This window comes from Rhinoderma darwinii, chromosome 1 (assembly GCF_050947455.1).
Source record: "Rhinoderma darwinii isolate aRhiDar2 chromosome 1, aRhiDar2.hap1, whole genome shotgun sequence".
NCBI lineage: Eukaryota > Metazoa > Chordata > Amphibia > Anura > Rhinodermatidae > Rhinoderma > Rhinoderma darwinii.
The window spans coordinates 420,916,930-420,933,084 of NC_134687.1; the positions used below are offsets into that span (position 1 = coordinate 420,916,930).

The window sequence follows — 16,155 nt, forward strand, 5'->3', positions numbered from 1 at the left end:
AGAACCATTGTAATCTGGGTGTGCAGTCATTGGTTTCATACTAGTTTGTGATATTCTTTCTCCATAGGCACAGGACAAAGAGGACTTGGAACGAAAGCTCATCAAAGCTCAAATCCATGAACTTCGTACCTCTCAAAACGGAAGTAACAAGACTGACCTGAACGGTATTCTGCTTCCTGTTTTAACCAATTATTGCACTGTTTCACCCAAATCTCCAGTCTTCTGGGAATACCATGAGAGTGTTAATTAACCTACTTCCCACCCTATAACGTACATTCACGTCATGTGAACTACACAGTGTCCAAAATTGCGTAAATGTATGTGAAAGTGATGGCACAGAACCTACCATCACTTGCGGGTGCTGGCTATACATATAATACAGCCGACACATTGCTACAATGGCCGGGATCGAAGATGACGCCAATCCCGGCTATTTAACCCCTTAGATGATGTGGTCTATGCCCTCTGTCAGCCGATTATACTCAGGCAGCCGGGGGCCTAAAAATCACCCCCACCCCCCATGTCTGCTGACTTTAGACACCTGCCTTTTTCCCCATAAAAAGGAAGTACACATAATGGGTGTTGCCTTGTCCTTAACGACCAGAGCTGTAAAGTTTTATCACGTTTTTTTTAACCAGCACAGTAAATGCGGTGAAAAAAACAAACCATGCCAGAATTGCCAAAAACCTGAATAAAAAGGTACCAGTAAAAAGATCAGCTCATCCTGCAACAAACAAGCCCGCACACAACTCCATCAACGCAAAAATAAGTCATGACGCTCAAAGTATGACGACGCAAAAATGTTAGCTTTTTTTTTTTTTTTTTTATTATGCAAAAGTATTAAATTGAAAAAACGATAAAAATTTGTTATGGCTATAATTGTATCGACCCGCAGAATAAAATTAAGACTGTTTGGACTGCACGATGAACGCCATTAACCCCTTCCCGCCGCAGTCATTTTCCAGTTTTTCAATTTCATTTTTTCCTCCCCTCCCAAAAGCCATAACTTTTTATTTTTTTTTATTTTTTTTATTTTTCAGTCTATATAGTCCTATGAGGGCTTGATTTTTGCGGGATGAGTTGTAGTTTTTCTTAGCATTTATTGTACCATATAATGTACTAGGAAATGGGGAAAAATTATTTGTAGGGTAGAAAATGAAAAAAACTTTTATTCCTCCATGGTTTTTTGCACTTGGTTTTTACGGAACTCACTGTGCAATTAAAACATGTTAACTGTATTCTGTGGGTCAATATGATTATGGAGATACCACGTCTATATAGTTATTGTTTTTTGTTTTTTTTAATATATATTTTACTACTTTTACAAGGGAAAAAACTGGGAAAAATAAAATACTTTGTCACCAAATTCTGAGAGACATAACTTTTTTTCATTTTCCATCGATTTTTAAGTGGTATGAGGGCTTATTTTTTACGGGATAAGCTGTAATTTTTAATGCTACCATTTTGGGGTACATGTGAGGTTTTGATCACTTTTTATTCCACTTTTTTGTGGGAGAGGAGGGGACCAAAAAATAGCGATTCTGGCATTGGAGGCTCTGTCACCAGATTATAAGTGCCCTATCTCCTACATAATCTGATCGGCGCTGTAATGTACATAACAGCAGTGGTTTTTATTTTGAAAAACTATAATTTTTGAGCAAGTTATGAGCAATTTTAGATTTCCGCAAATTTAGTTTCTTAATGGACAACCGGGCGTGTTTTTACTTTTTACCAACTGGGCGTTGTACAGCGAAGTGACCAATCCGCTTCATACACTTCTCATTGTTCCAACTTCTCATTGTTCCAGACCATTGTTTCTGTGTGATTCGTGCAGTGAAAGTAGTTGGGCTGGAACAATGAGAAGTGTATGACGCTGATTGGTCACTGATTGGTCAGCGTCATACACTCCTCTGTACAACGCCCAGTTGGTAAAAAGTAGAAACACCCAGTTATCTATTAAGAAAGTCATAAGCATAAATCTAAAATTGCTCATAACTTGCTAAAAAATGATCGGTTTTCAAAATAAAAACCACTGTTCTCTACATTACAGTGCCGATCAGATTATGTAGGAGATAGGGCATTTATTATCGGGTGACAGAGCTTTTAAGTTTTAATTTTAATTTTTTTGTTTTTACGGCGTACACCGTGCGGCTTAAGTAATGATATATTGTAATATTTCAGACTTCTACAGATGCGGCGATACCAATTATGTTTTTTTTTTTTTTACAATGCTTTAGGGGGGAAATTGGAAAAGGTGTGTTTTTGTTTTTTTGTTTTTTAACTTTTAATGTTTTTTGTGTACATAAAAAAAACAAAACAATTTCACAGATTTATTTTTTTATTTTTTATTCGTGCCCCTAGGGGGACTTGAACCAGTGATGCACTGTATACTGCAATACTAATGTATTGCAGTATATCGTCTTTCTGACAGGCTTCTGTTTAGCCCTGCCAGAGGCATGGCTTAATAGAGCACAAAGACGGAAGACCTAGCAGCCTTCATTAGGCCCCCAGGCTGCCATTGCCACCCCGCAATTGCATTGCAGGGGGCACCATGAGCTGTTAGAGGGGGTCACCCCCATTTCTAACTATTGAAATGCCGCGGTCGCTGTTGATCGCAGCATTTAATGGGTTAAACAAGCGCAATCCCGCTCATTACTGTGAAGTATCGTCTTTAACATACAGCCGACACCCGCATTGTATAGAACAGGCTCAGCCCGTGAGCCCGCCCCATACTCCCCCCCCCCCCCCCCCTACTGGCTGACGTAGGAATACATCAAATGTCGGAAAGGGGTTAAAACGGGCTCATCCGACAAAAAACAAGCCCTCATGCGGCCATGTCAACAGAAAAATTAAAAAGTTATGGATCTTTGAATGCAACGATGAAAATGTGAAAAGAAATCGTAGTGTCCTGTAGATCAAAAGCATGCGTCCTTGTTAATGGTTTAATGGAAGATCACGCTCTCATGCAGTCTATGCGTTATATCAATCATTCAGAATTATGACCAATCTGCATACAAAACATAGCTCTATTTCTCATTCGATAAATTACAGCCTTTCTGTTGGAGTGTGAATAGTGAACCACAGAGCTGGACTGCCTACTAGGCCCCTAAACCCAGAATGAGCAAAATTATACTGAAGCTTTTCCCACACAAATATATATCAATCTTCTCCGCTCCTCCTGCTTTACAACATGCCGCACGCAAATCAGACTGTTTTTTCAAATTGACCGGTTCGCTTTAAACAGCAGACGCTATATACTAAGAGGTGTTCTTTTATATCCTTTGCTGTATTTCTACTGTCCGAGACTACGTCACACATAGAAAGTGATACACTTTTCCATGTATTTATAGAGCCGGTTTCTGATATATCTCTGCTCCTAAATAATCAATCAAGAGAAAAGTTTTTCTCCTCGTCGTCCTCCTCAACGTCCTCCTCAGAACCTGGAAATATGCCGCCATCCCGTACAATAGCGCATTCCATGCCTAGCACAGACTCTGAGGAAGATGCGCCACAGAGTGCCAGTACTGACGTTTTCATGGAGTCTGCCACTCAGATTAACAATACAGAACAGGAGAACCTTCCAAGGACTACAAGTGTCTGTCGGGAGCCAAGTTCCATTCAGAAACCTGAATCCAGCTGGACTGACAAACAACTAAATTTGGCAAATAAGGTATATATATTTTTATTTCACTGCCATTATCTTCCTTCCATATGCCTTTTCCCAAGAAGAATGTAATTGAACTACCTTGAGGCAGGATTGTCCGTATATATTAATGAAGATAATTTTAGTGTATTCTTAACCAGTGTGAATACATTGTGGTCAGGGAGTCACATTATGACAAAGTAGGATATGAATTGCTTATTTGTATTGAATATTTTTGGACCTATATGTCAAGCAGCTTTGTACCAGGGAAGTGTAACTAAAGTCGGGTGCTGTATCATGTACTCGCTGCTGATCGAGCATCCTGACCAGGAATCATTGTGCCATAGAAGTCTTTGTGCGAAATGAATTGGTTCAGAAAGTTACCCATTTTAAGAGGTTTTAGGAATAGTCCTTTCTCTGTAAGTGCCTATTGGAGCGCTCTTCATATTGGAGTTTGAGTTGCCCATGAACATTTTTGGCGTCAGTCTTCTATTAATTTTCCTACATTCAATGTACCCATACTAAAATATCACTACACAGCCCTACTGCAATATTGGGGAGACTGACGTACATTTAGTGGTTAAAATAAGTCAGAATGATTAAGTCCAAAGCTATTCGATTCCACCAACTCCAGTACAGGGACACTATGGACTAGGACCATGTGTGATATAATTTTGATGTATTGTAAGTGTGACCGCTAGATAATATAGTCTAAAGGGTTTACTGTGACCGTGGCAATTATTGGACGCAGATGTGACGTGTCAACCCTAATGATGTCTAATCTGTGGCCCAAGATTGGCTGTACTGTTTTTAGAGAACTGGTAAAAAAAGTAAAGTTACAAATTGCTAAATGGGGTTCTTTGGTTAGAAAAACAATTTTGAAGTATACTGTTACGGAATTCTGACTTGGTCCTGGCCAAAAGTTTTGATCAGATGAATTGCAATTAAGTTTATTTTCATGGCAAGGAATCACTTTACAATTAATTACAAAAACCCCATTTCCACTGCATTTCAACCCTGCCACAAAATTACCTGCTGACATTTTAGTGACCACCTTGTTGGCTCAGGAGAAAGTGTTAATGAGGACAAGGCAGCTGATATCACTCGGTCATGCTGATTGAATTATAAGAGCAGACTGGCTGCTTTAAAAGGGGGGATGGTTCTTGAAAGCATTGTCTTCTTCTGTTAACCATGGTTCCCTCCAAAGAAACACGTGCAGTCCTCATTGCTTTGCATCAAAAGGGCTTTACCGACATGAACATTGCTGCTTGTAAGATTGTCCCTAAATCCACCATTTATTGACTCCTCAAGAACAGCGGTTCAATTGCTGTGAAGAAGGCTTCAGGGCGCCCAAGAAAGGCCTGCAAGTGCCAGGAATGTCTCCTAAAGAGGATTCAACTACAGATCGTTTCAACACCAGTGCAGATCTTGCTCAGGAAGAAGGTGTCAGTGCATCTGCACGCACAGGCGCAGACTTTTGGAGGCTGGCCTGTTGTCAGGAAGGGCAGCAAAGAAGGACAGACCGACATCCTGCAGGAAGTACAGGGATTGGACTGCAGAGTACTGGGGTAAAGGTATTTTTTCTGATGAAGCCCCCTTCAGACTGTTTGGGACATCTGGAAGAATGATTGTCAGGACTAATGGTATCGCTCACCTTTTCTTCTCCAGTGTTCTGCTAACAGTAAAGCACCCTGAGACCATTCATTTGTGGGGTTGCTTTTCATCCAAGGGAGTGGGCTCTCTCACAATTTTGCCTAAGAACACTTCCACGAATAAAGAATAGTATCTAAGCATCCTCCAAAAGCAACTTCTCCCAACGATCCAGGAGCAATTTGGTGATGAACAATGCTTTTTCCAGCATGATGGAGCACCATGTCACAAGGCAAAAGTGATAACGAAGAGCGATCGCTGCACCTAAGTGGTTTGTAGCCAAACGGCACCCCCGCAACGCGATCGCAAGGGTTCTGACGGCTGCTATGGCGACTGGAGGCCGAACAATGGTCTCCTGGTCTTCCAATTCCAGAAGCTGATTAGGCTCTTCCCAGGGGCGGAGTATAATAGGCTTGCTGTCTGTGAACGACTGACTGTTCTAATGCATTGCACTACATAGTAATAAAATAAAACAATCGCCATTTTTCCCCTTGTCAAGTCCTTTTATTATTGAAAAAATTAACCATACATAATTGGTATCACAGTGTCCGTAACGGCCTGACCTACCGTAAAAAAAAAAAAAGTAATGCTGTAAAAACAATGCCAGAATTGCTGTTTTGGTCACCTTGCCTCTCAAAAATTGGAATAAAAAGTGATCAAAAAGTCTCATGTATCCTAAATTGGCACCAATAAAAACAATAGCTCGTCTCGCAAAAAACAAGCCCTAATGCATTTCCGTCAACAAAAAAATTAACGTTATGGCTCTCAGAACGTAACAAAAGTAATTTTACTGTGCAAAAAGTTGTAAAACCTAAGCTCTATAAATTTGGTATCGCCAGAATCATACTGACGTGCAGATTAAAGTAACATGTCATTTATAACACAAAGTGAGCGCTGTATAGAAAAAAAACCTAAAAACGATGCCAGAATTGCTGTTTTTTGGTCCACTTACCTGCCAAAAATAGGATAAAAAGTGATCAAAAAGTCGCATATACCCCAATAACTACAGCTCGTCCCGCAAAAAAACAGCCCTCATGCCACTGTCTATGAAAAAATAAAATAAGTTTTGGCTCCCATAAATCAGGAAAGAAAAAAAAATGCAGATGTGCAGGCCCGAGGGGAACATTTCTTCTGTTTCGATGGGTGATTATAAAGGCCCTAATATTAGGGAACCAGGAAGGGATGGACTCAAACATATCTGCTGGAAGCGAGGGAGCCCGCATTCTATCAGGACAACACTTTCCCAGTAAAATTCCGCAAACTGCAAAAGGTGCGGAGTGTGGACCAAAAGGGGATAAGAAAGGACATTTATCAGTGCGACACCGGCCTGTGCATAACGGATTATACTGTATGTGGCAGCTATGGAGAGCATTATACTGTATGGGGGGCATTATACCGTATGGGACCGCTATGTGTGGGGCAGCTATGGGGGGGCATTAGACTGTATGGGGCAGCTATAGGGGCATTATACTGCGTAGGGTGCATTATACAGTATGGAGGGCATTATACTACGGGGGGCATTCTACTGTGGTGGCAGCTATATGGGGGGCATTCTACTGTGGTGGCAGCTATGGGGGGAATTCTACTGTGGTGGCAGCTATGGGGGGCATTCTACTGTGTGGGCAGCTGAGGGGCAATATACGGTGTTAGGGCATTATATGGTGTGGGGGCTGCTATGGGGGCATTATACTGTGTGGGGGCAGCTATGGGGGGGCAATATACTATGGGGGGCAATATACTGTGCGGGCAGCTATGGGGAGCATTATATGGTGTGAGGGCAGCTATGGGGGGCATTATATCGTGTGGGGGCAGCTATGGGGGGGCGATATATGGTGTGGGGGCAGCTATGGGGGGGCGATATACGGTGTAGGGGCAGCTATGGGGGGTGTTATACGGTGTGGGGGCAGCTGTGAGGGGCCTTATACAGTGTGGGGGCATTATACGGTGTGGGGGCAGCTGGGGGGTGCATTATACGGTGTGGGGGCAGCTATGGGGTGCATTATACGGTGTGGGGGCAGCTATGGGGTGCATTATACGGTGTGGGGGCAGCTATGGGGGGCATCATACGGTGTGGGGGCAGCTATGGGGTCTGTCGGGCAAGGTGGCTGGGCATAGGCGTGCGCCGGGGTCTGGTGGTGTTGGGGAGGGGTAGGGGTGCTCAAGATAAATTCTAAATGGGGTCACTTTTTGGATTTTCCACAGTTTTGGTCACGCAGGGGCTTTGCAAATGCGACATGGCCTCCGAAAACTATTCCAGCAAAATTTGAGCCACAAAAGCCAAATTTCGCTTCTTCCCTTCTGAGCCCTGCTCTGTGCCCAAATAGCAGTTTAATACCACATATGGGGTATTTCCGTACCCTGGAGAAGTTTCTTTACAAATGTTGTTGGGTTTTTGCTTATTTATTCCTTGTGGAGATGTTTTTGTTTTTTATTTCTTTTTTTTCAGCTAAAATTACATCTTATTGGAAAAATTAAATTTTTCCTTTTCACGTCCACATTGTAATAAAATCTATGAACCACCTGTGCGGTCAAAATGTTCACCACCCCTAGATGAATTCCTTGGGGGTGTAGTTTACAAAATGGGGTCTCTTATTGGCATGTTTCCTTTGTTTTGGCACCACAAGACCTCTTCAAACCTGTCGTCATGGTGGCAAAAATATATTTGAATAAAAATATGGCTCCAAAATCCACTCCTTTTTTGCTTCTGAGGCCTGTGTTTCAGTCCAGTAGCACGCTAGGGCCACATGTGGGATATTTCTAAAAACTGCAGAATCTGGGCAATAAATATTGATTTTGTTTCTCTGGTAAAACCTTCTGTGTTACAGAAAAAAATTGATTAAAATGGAATTTCTGCAAAAAAATTAAGTTTGGAAATTTCACCTCCACTTTGCTTTAATGCCTGTGAAACACCTAAAGGGTTAAAACACTTTCTAAATGCTGTCTTGCATACTTTGAGGGGGTGGGGTGCAGTTTTTAATATGGGGCGATTTATGGGGGTTTCTAATATATAAGGCCCTCAAAGCCACTTCATAACTGTACTGGTTCCTAAAAAAATAGGCTTTTTAAATTTTCTTGAAAATGTGAGAAATATCTTCTAAACAATAAGCCTTGTTGAGTCCTATAAAAATAAAAGGATGTTCAAAAAACGATGCCGACCTAAAGTAAACATATGGGAAATGTTAACTAGTCACTGTTTTGTGTGGTATAACGGTCTTACAAGCAGATACGTTCAAATTTAGAAAAATGCTAATTTTTGCCAAATTTAAAAAATAAAAAAAAAACTTGTATTTTTTTTTTCCCCACAAATAAATACTGAATGTATCGAACAAATTTTACAGACTGTACTTTAAGTTAATGTGCCACGAGAAAGTTATTACCACATAAAGTGACACGCCCGATTTGAACAATGAGGCTCTGTCAGGAAGGTCGAAAGTGGCTGCAGCAGGAAGGGGTTAAAAACTTGAGGACAGCAGCAGGATTTATATTTATTGGTTTATGTACCCTGTACGTTAGTGTGACTCCAGGTTTCAGTAACATTAGTAGATTATAATGTATTACTAGATCTTTTCAGAAACAAATAGTTTTCTATAAAACCATGTTTTTATTATTGTAGATAAGCTGATTTTTGAGGTTTACTTCCTTCTTAAGTTGTACTATTGGTAATTTTATGTTGAGGATTACAAAGTAAACCTAACAGAACCTTTCTATTTGCTCTAGCTGAAGGCAGAAAAAAATGGCTCCTATCCAGAGGAGAAGGCGTCAAGGACGTGCACAGAGTCAGGTAAGGCTGCAGGTGCTTGCTCTAGGTTTGTACGGTGACAGCCAGTAAATGTGTCATTGTCACTATCTGGTAGTACTGTGTAAAATGTGCCATCCTATTGACTGTAGACATACTCCATTATGGGTTGTTTGAGAGTGGTCTGCTTATGATGATCTAGTCTGCGTCAGCCATGGGGACATGTAACCATGTTACAAAATGTATAATTATTTCGTCAGTAGATCATGCCAAATGCATTCAGGGGTCACGTGGCTTAGAGAGGTTGGATTTTACCTGCCTCACTAATCATGTTATGCTGTGTTTATGGCCACCTAAAAGTCAACTTTTATCTTTAGGGTATGTGCACACGATAGCTGTCCTTTACGTCTGAAAAGACAGACTGGTTTCAGGAGAAAACAGCTGCCTTGTTTCAGCCGTAATTGCTCCTCCTCGCATTTTGCGAGGCTTCTCTGACAGCCGTAAATTTTGAGCTGTGCTTCATTGAGTTCAATGAAGAACGGCACTTCTTTTGACGAGGCTGTATTTTTACGCGTCGTCGTTTGACAGCTGTCAAACGACAACGCTTAAATGACAGGTTGTCTGCACAGTACGTCGGCAAACCCATTCAGATGAATGGGCAGATGTTTGCCGACGTATTGTAGCCCTATTTTCAGACGTAAAACGAGGCATAATACGCCTAGTTTACGCCTAAAATTGGTCGTGTGAACCCAGCCTTAGGGTATTTTCTCTCAAAATCTTGAGCTTCGTTAGTCACAGTATGTGTATCTGAGCTGTGTCTTCTAATGATCCGAGCACCTGTGTCCATCACATGACCATGAATGTATTTGTTTAGCTATTGAGGTAGGGGGGTTCACCCTCCACCATTCTTGCTAAAACTCTGCTCCATTGGTACACAGATGTTTGCACTGGATGACTTGCCTGTGGAAGCATCAATCCAGATTTAAATAGAATTCTAATTAAACAAACCAATTGATCAAAAGCACGAACGTTTAGGCTTGGTTCACACGACCTATTTTCAGGCGTAATGGAGGCGTTTTACGGCTCGAATTACGCCTGAAAAGACGGCTCCAATACGTCGGCAAACATCTGCCCATTCATTTCAATGGGTTTACCGATGTACTGTGCCGACGACCTGTAATTTTACGCTTTGCTGTCAAAAGACGGCGCGTAAAATAACCGCCTCGTCAAAGAAGTGCAGGACACTTCTTGGGACGTTTTTGGAGCCGTTTTCTCAGACTCCAATGAAAACAGCTCCAAAAACGGCTGTGAAAAAACGCGAGTTGCTCAAAAAACGTCTGAAAATCAGGGGCTGGTTTCCCTTGAAAACAGCTCCGTATTTTCAGACGTTTTTTGTTAAGCGTGTGAACATACCCTAAAAGGACTTTTCCCATAATCGCGATTTATCATGGGTGATAAATATCTGATAGGTGGGGGTCTGAATGCTGGGGCCCCCCACTGATCCCGAGAGTGCACTTACCAGACTGTCCCTGTGCATCCCATATAAATGGAGCGGTATTGCTAGGTACTTTTCACAAAGTGGGCGTAGTAAAGAAGTGTATGACGCTGACCAATCGGCATCATACACTTCTCTTTATTCATGTCCAGCTTAATCCACAGCACAGCGTTTCTCCCGACACTCTGGTAAAGTTTAATGTGGGATTAAGTGACCGCACAGCATGATCTCGCGAGTAAAAAAACGCCCACTTGGTCATTCAGAACAAATTTGCATAACACTTAAAATGCTCATAACTTTGTAGTTTTTTTTAAAGAAAAACGTTTGTTTTTGACAAATTACTTATCTGCATTAAAGCGCCTATTAGATTAGGTAGAAGATAGGCTGTCACCAGTTTTATAACTGCCCTTTAATGGGCCCCTTTGCAGGGGAACGCATGGCAGCAGTAAAATGGCAGAAAATTTGACTTTAGGCCCCCAGTTTGTACCCACATAAATTGAATGCCCACAGTAGATAGTCCCACGCAGCCCCTCTCCCAGGTAGTGCCACACAGCCCCCTCTCCCTGTAGGTAGCGCCTTTGGGGCTCCCTCTAGCAGTGAAATCCCCAACCAGAGTATTGCAGACGCCCCGACCGGGGATTCCGCTTCAGGAGGAGCCCCTGACGTCGCTGTCCATATATGGACAGTGATGTCAGGGGCAACCCCAGAGCCAGAGTCCCGGGCAGTGCGCTACTAGCACTCTGCCTGAGAGTCTGTAGCCTAGTAAGCTATGTCTTCTACAGAGGTAGTTATGCCGCCTCCTAGACGGGCTCCCACAAGAAGCAGAATGCCGTCTGCAACACTCTGGCTGGGGATTCCACTCCTGGAAAGCCATGACCGCAGTGTCGGCACCCAGCGGCCGAGTGGATCCCCCCCAAAGGGTAGTGGGCCCCGACACTTGCCCGGGTTCTGACGCTGGCCCTGGCTGTAACATACAGCCGACACCTGCTGAGTATGCAGCGTGCTTAGCCTGTGACCCCTCTCCAGACGTCCCCTTTTTGGCTATGGAGTAACTAGGGGATCTTGCACTTGCAGGAGTTACATAGTGGGTACAATTGAAAAAGACGCATCGATCAAGTTCAATCAAGGAATGGGAGAGTATGTGGATGAAGTAATCAAGAAGAATGTAAGAAATCCATAAGGCATGCACCAATTTGCACTAAAAAGGAAAAATGTCCCTGCTAATCCCAAGTGGCGATCAGACTGGATCAACATTCAAACAAGAAGTCTATACATTGACATAGGCGTTGATATTTTGAGGTTCAGACATTATCTAAACCTGTTGAGGCAATCTACTGTTCCTGCTATGACCAGCTCATGCGGTAGGCTATTTCACAGATTCACAGTAAAGAAGGCTGGAGATTGAACCTTTTTTTTTTTTCTCTGGACGGAGGGAGCGTCCCCGTGTCTTGAGGGGATTTTACATAGAACAGCTTTTCACCATAATTTTTGTACGAGTCATTTATTAAGGGCTTATTCAGACTAACGGGATATACGTCCGTGCAACACGCGTTATTTTCACGCGCTTCGCACGGACCTATATTAGTCTATGGGGCCGTGCAGACAGGTGCGTGATTTTTACGCTGCGTGAGTCCGCAGCACAAAAGTCACGACATGTCCGTTCTTTGGGCGTATTTCACGCATCACGCACCCATTGAAGTCAATGGGTGCATGAAAATCACGCATGCCACCCGGAAACACTTCCGTGGGACAAGCGTGATTCGCACAACAGCTGTGAAAAGGATGAATGAAAACAGAAAAGCACCACGTGCTTTTCTGTTTACAAACATCCAAACGGAGTGTCATAATGATGGCGGCTGCACAAAAATCACGTAGCCACGCATCATACGGGGCTGACACACGCAGCTGTCAAGTGCCTTTTGCGTGCGCAAAACGCACATGCTCGTTTGAATCCGGCCTAACTTTTACAAGTTAATCATGTCGCCCCCCTTAGTTGCCTCGTTTCAAGACTATATATTTTGTATTTTTTTTCTTACTACAGGGCATCCTTTCTATGAACTGGAGCCCAGAACTGAAATGTATATTCTAGATGAGGCCTCACTATTGCTTTGTAAAGTGGTAATATTACATCCCTGTCCCGCGAGTCCATGCCTCCTTTTAATACACGACAATATCTTGCTGGCCTTAGAAGCAGCTGATTGACATTGCATGCGGTTACTTAGTCTATGATCTACAAGTACATCTGGATCCCTCTCAACAATGTTTACTCCCCCTAGGACATATGATGCATGTTATTAGTACCCAGATGCATAACTCTACATTTATCCACATTGAATCTCATTTGCGGAGGGGATGCCCAAACACTCATTGGCGCAGATTTACTATTCAAAATGCATCAGAATTCTGACTTATAGTCTGGTGACAGAGCCTCTTTAAGTGCCCTATCTCCTACATAATCTGATCGGCGCTGTAATGTAGATAACAGCAGTGGTTTTTATTTTGAAAAACTATCATTTTTGAGCAAGTTATGAGCAATTTTAGATTTATGCTGATTAGTTTCTTAATGACCAACTGGGCGTGTTTTTACTTTGTACCAACTGGGCGTTGTACAGAGGAGTGTGACGCTGACCAATCAGCGTCATACACTTCTCATTGTTCCAGCCCAGCTTCTTTCACTGCCCAATCACACTGTGCCGTGAAAGAAGCTGGTGACACTTATAATCTGGTGACAGAGCCTCTTTAAATTGAGACAGAATTCTGGCGTACATGCTATAAACGACAACTAACTGTTTTAGACACTTCTTTCGAGATGCTCAACAAGGCGGTGTGGATTAAGGCCGGATTCACATGAGCGGGTGCGTTTTGCGCACGCATTAAACTCAGCGTTTTGCGTGCGCTAAAGGCACTTAACCGCACCGTGTGTCATCACCATATGATGCGCGGCTGTGTGCTTTTCGCGCAGCCGCCATAGTGATGACATTCTGTTTGGATGTTTGTAAACAGAAAAGCACGCGGTGCTTTTCTGTTTTCATTCATACTTTTCACTGCTGTTGCGCGAATCACGCGCGTCCCACGGAAGTGCTTCTGTGTGGTGCGTGTGATCTTCACGCACCCATTTACTTCAATGGGTGCGTGATGCGCGAAAAACGCACAAAGAACGGACATGTCGTGAGTTTTACGCAGCGGACAACCAAAAATCACGGACTGTCTGCATGGACCCATAGACTAATATAGGTCCATGCGAGGTGCGTGAAAATCATGCGCGTTGCACGGACGTATATCACGTTCGTCTGAATAAGCCCTAAGGGTGTGATCTAGCACAAAAGGGGCGTGGCTCAAAATGTGTCTCCTTGTTCCAAAATTGTGCAATTTTCAATTTTTACTAGAAATGGAGAAAAAGCACCGCAACATTTGAAAAGCAATTTCTCCCGATTTACGGCAATACCCCATATGAGTTTCATAAACTGCTGTTTGGTCACACGGCAGGGCTCAGAAAGGCAGGAGCGCTATTTAGCATGCAGATTTTGCTTGCTTTGTTTTGGGGCGCCATGTTGCATTTGCAAAACCGTAAAGGTACCAAAGTACATTGGTAGCCCCCAAGAAGTGACCCCATTTTGGAAACTCCACCCCTCAAGGCATTTATCATTTGCCTGGACATATGACAGGGCTCAGAAGTGAAGAGCACCATGCGCATTTGAGGTCTATTTCGGTGTCAAATAGTAAAACAAACCCCCAAGTAGTGACCCCTATTTTGGAAACTACATCCCTTAAGACATTTTAAAGAGGCTCTGTCACCAGATTTTGCAACCCCTATCTGCTATTGCAGCAGATCGGTGCTGCAATGTAGATTACAGTAACGTTTTTATTTTTAAAAAACGAGCATTTTTGGCCAAGTTATGACCATTTTTGTAGTTATGCAAATGAGGCTTGCAAAAGTCCAAGTGGGTGTGTTGAAAAGTAAAAGTCCAAGTGGGCGTGTATTATGTGCGTACATCGGGGCGTGTTTAATACTTTTACTAGCTGGGCGCTCTGATGAGAAGTATCATCCACTTCTCTTCAGAACGCCCAGCTTCTGGCAGTGCAGACACAGCGTGTTCTCGAGAGATCACGCTGTGACGTCACTCACAGGTCCTGCATCGTGTCGGCCACATCGGCACCAGAGGCTACAGTTGATTCTGCAGCAGCATCAGCGTTTGCAGGTAAGTAGCTACATCGACTTACCTGCTAACGCCGATGCTGCTGCAGAATCAACTGAAGCCTCTGGTGCCGGTGTCCTCGCTCGTCTGACACGATGCAGGACCTGTGAGTGACGTCACAGCGTGATCTCTCGAGAACACGCTGTGTCTGCACTGCCAGAAGCTGGGCGTTCTGAAGAGAAGTGGATGATACTTCTCATCAGAGCGCCCAGCTAGTAAAAGTATTAAACACGCCCCGATGTACGCACATAATACACGCCCACTTGGACTTTTACTTTTAAACACACCCACTTGGACTTTTGCAAGCCTCATTTGCATAACTACAAAAATGGTCATAACGTGGCCAAAAATGCTCGTTTTTTAAAAATAAAAACGTTACTGTAATCTACATTGCAGCGCCTATCTGCTGCAATAGCAGATAGGGGTTGCAAAATCTGGTGACAGAGCCTCTTTAAGGGTTGTAGTGAGCATTTTGACCCCACAGGTTGTTTTTTTTCATGAGAAATTAATGCGCAGCGGATGGTGCAAAGTGAAAATTGCAATTTTCCGCTGATATGCCATTTTAGCGCACATACGTTGTGCCCAGTTTGTGCCACTGCAGACAAATACCTCATAAAATTTTAAGCGGGTTTTCCCGGGTATGGCGATGCTATATATTTGGACGTAAACTGCTATTTGAGCACGCTGTAGGGCTCATAAGAGAGGGAGGGCTATTTGGCTATCGGCGTGCAGACGTTCTGTCAGGGGTATTGCTGATATTTCATTTTGAAATGTGGGGGCATCTATAATCTGTGCAGAGAACATCAGGGTATAATAATCCGCAGATGTGTGGCCGGTGTCGCACTGATAAATGGTGCCCGTCTTATCTGCTTTTGGAACACTCGGCACATTTTGCATCGCCATATTCTGAGAGCCAGAACTTCTTTATTTTTGTTCTCCACCGGGCTTATTTGTTTTGAGGGCAATCTGTAGTTTTCATTGCTACCATTTTGGGGTACATGCGATTGTTTGATCACTTTTTATTCCATTTTTTGGCAAGCAAGGCGACCAAAAATCAGCAATTCTGTTTTTGTATTTTTTTACGGCATTCACCGTGGGCTATAAATGACCATTTTACTTTATTCTGCGGGTCAATACAATTACGGCGATACCAATGTATAGTTTGTTTTTTTTAAATGTTTTTTGCAGCGTTTATAAAAAACAAAAGTGATTTTTATTGCGTATTTATTTTTTGTTGCCATATTCTGAGAGCCATAACTTCTTTTTTTATTTTTCACTCAAAAAACCTGTGGGAGGGCTTGTTTTTTGCGGGACTAGTTGTAGTTTTTATTGGTACCATTTTGGGGTACATGTTTTGGGAGGGGTGGTGATAAAAAAAAATTGATTCTGGCATTCTTTTTTACTTTTTTGCGGTGTTCACCGTGTGGGAAAAATA

The 16,155-nt window shown here is 42.8% G+C and overlaps 1 protein-coding gene across 3 annotated transcripts in view; it reads left to right on the forward strand.

The window, feature by feature from the left end:
- The window catches only part of SMTN (smoothelin), a 132,740-nt gene that overhangs the window by 69,159 nt on the left and 47,426 nt on the right, over positions 1-16,155 (forward strand). For all 3 annotated transcript variants that reach the window (XM_075853294.1, XM_075853285.1, XM_075853302.1), the window contains exons 6-8: positions 68-164; positions 3,351-3,670; positions 9,011-9,074. In XM_075853294.1, the coding sequence (XP_075709409.1) occupies positions 68-164; positions 3,351-3,670; positions 9,011-9,074 (481 nt within the window). The remainder of the gene's footprint in view (positions 1-67; positions 165-3,350; positions 3,671-9,010; positions 9,075-16,155) is intronic.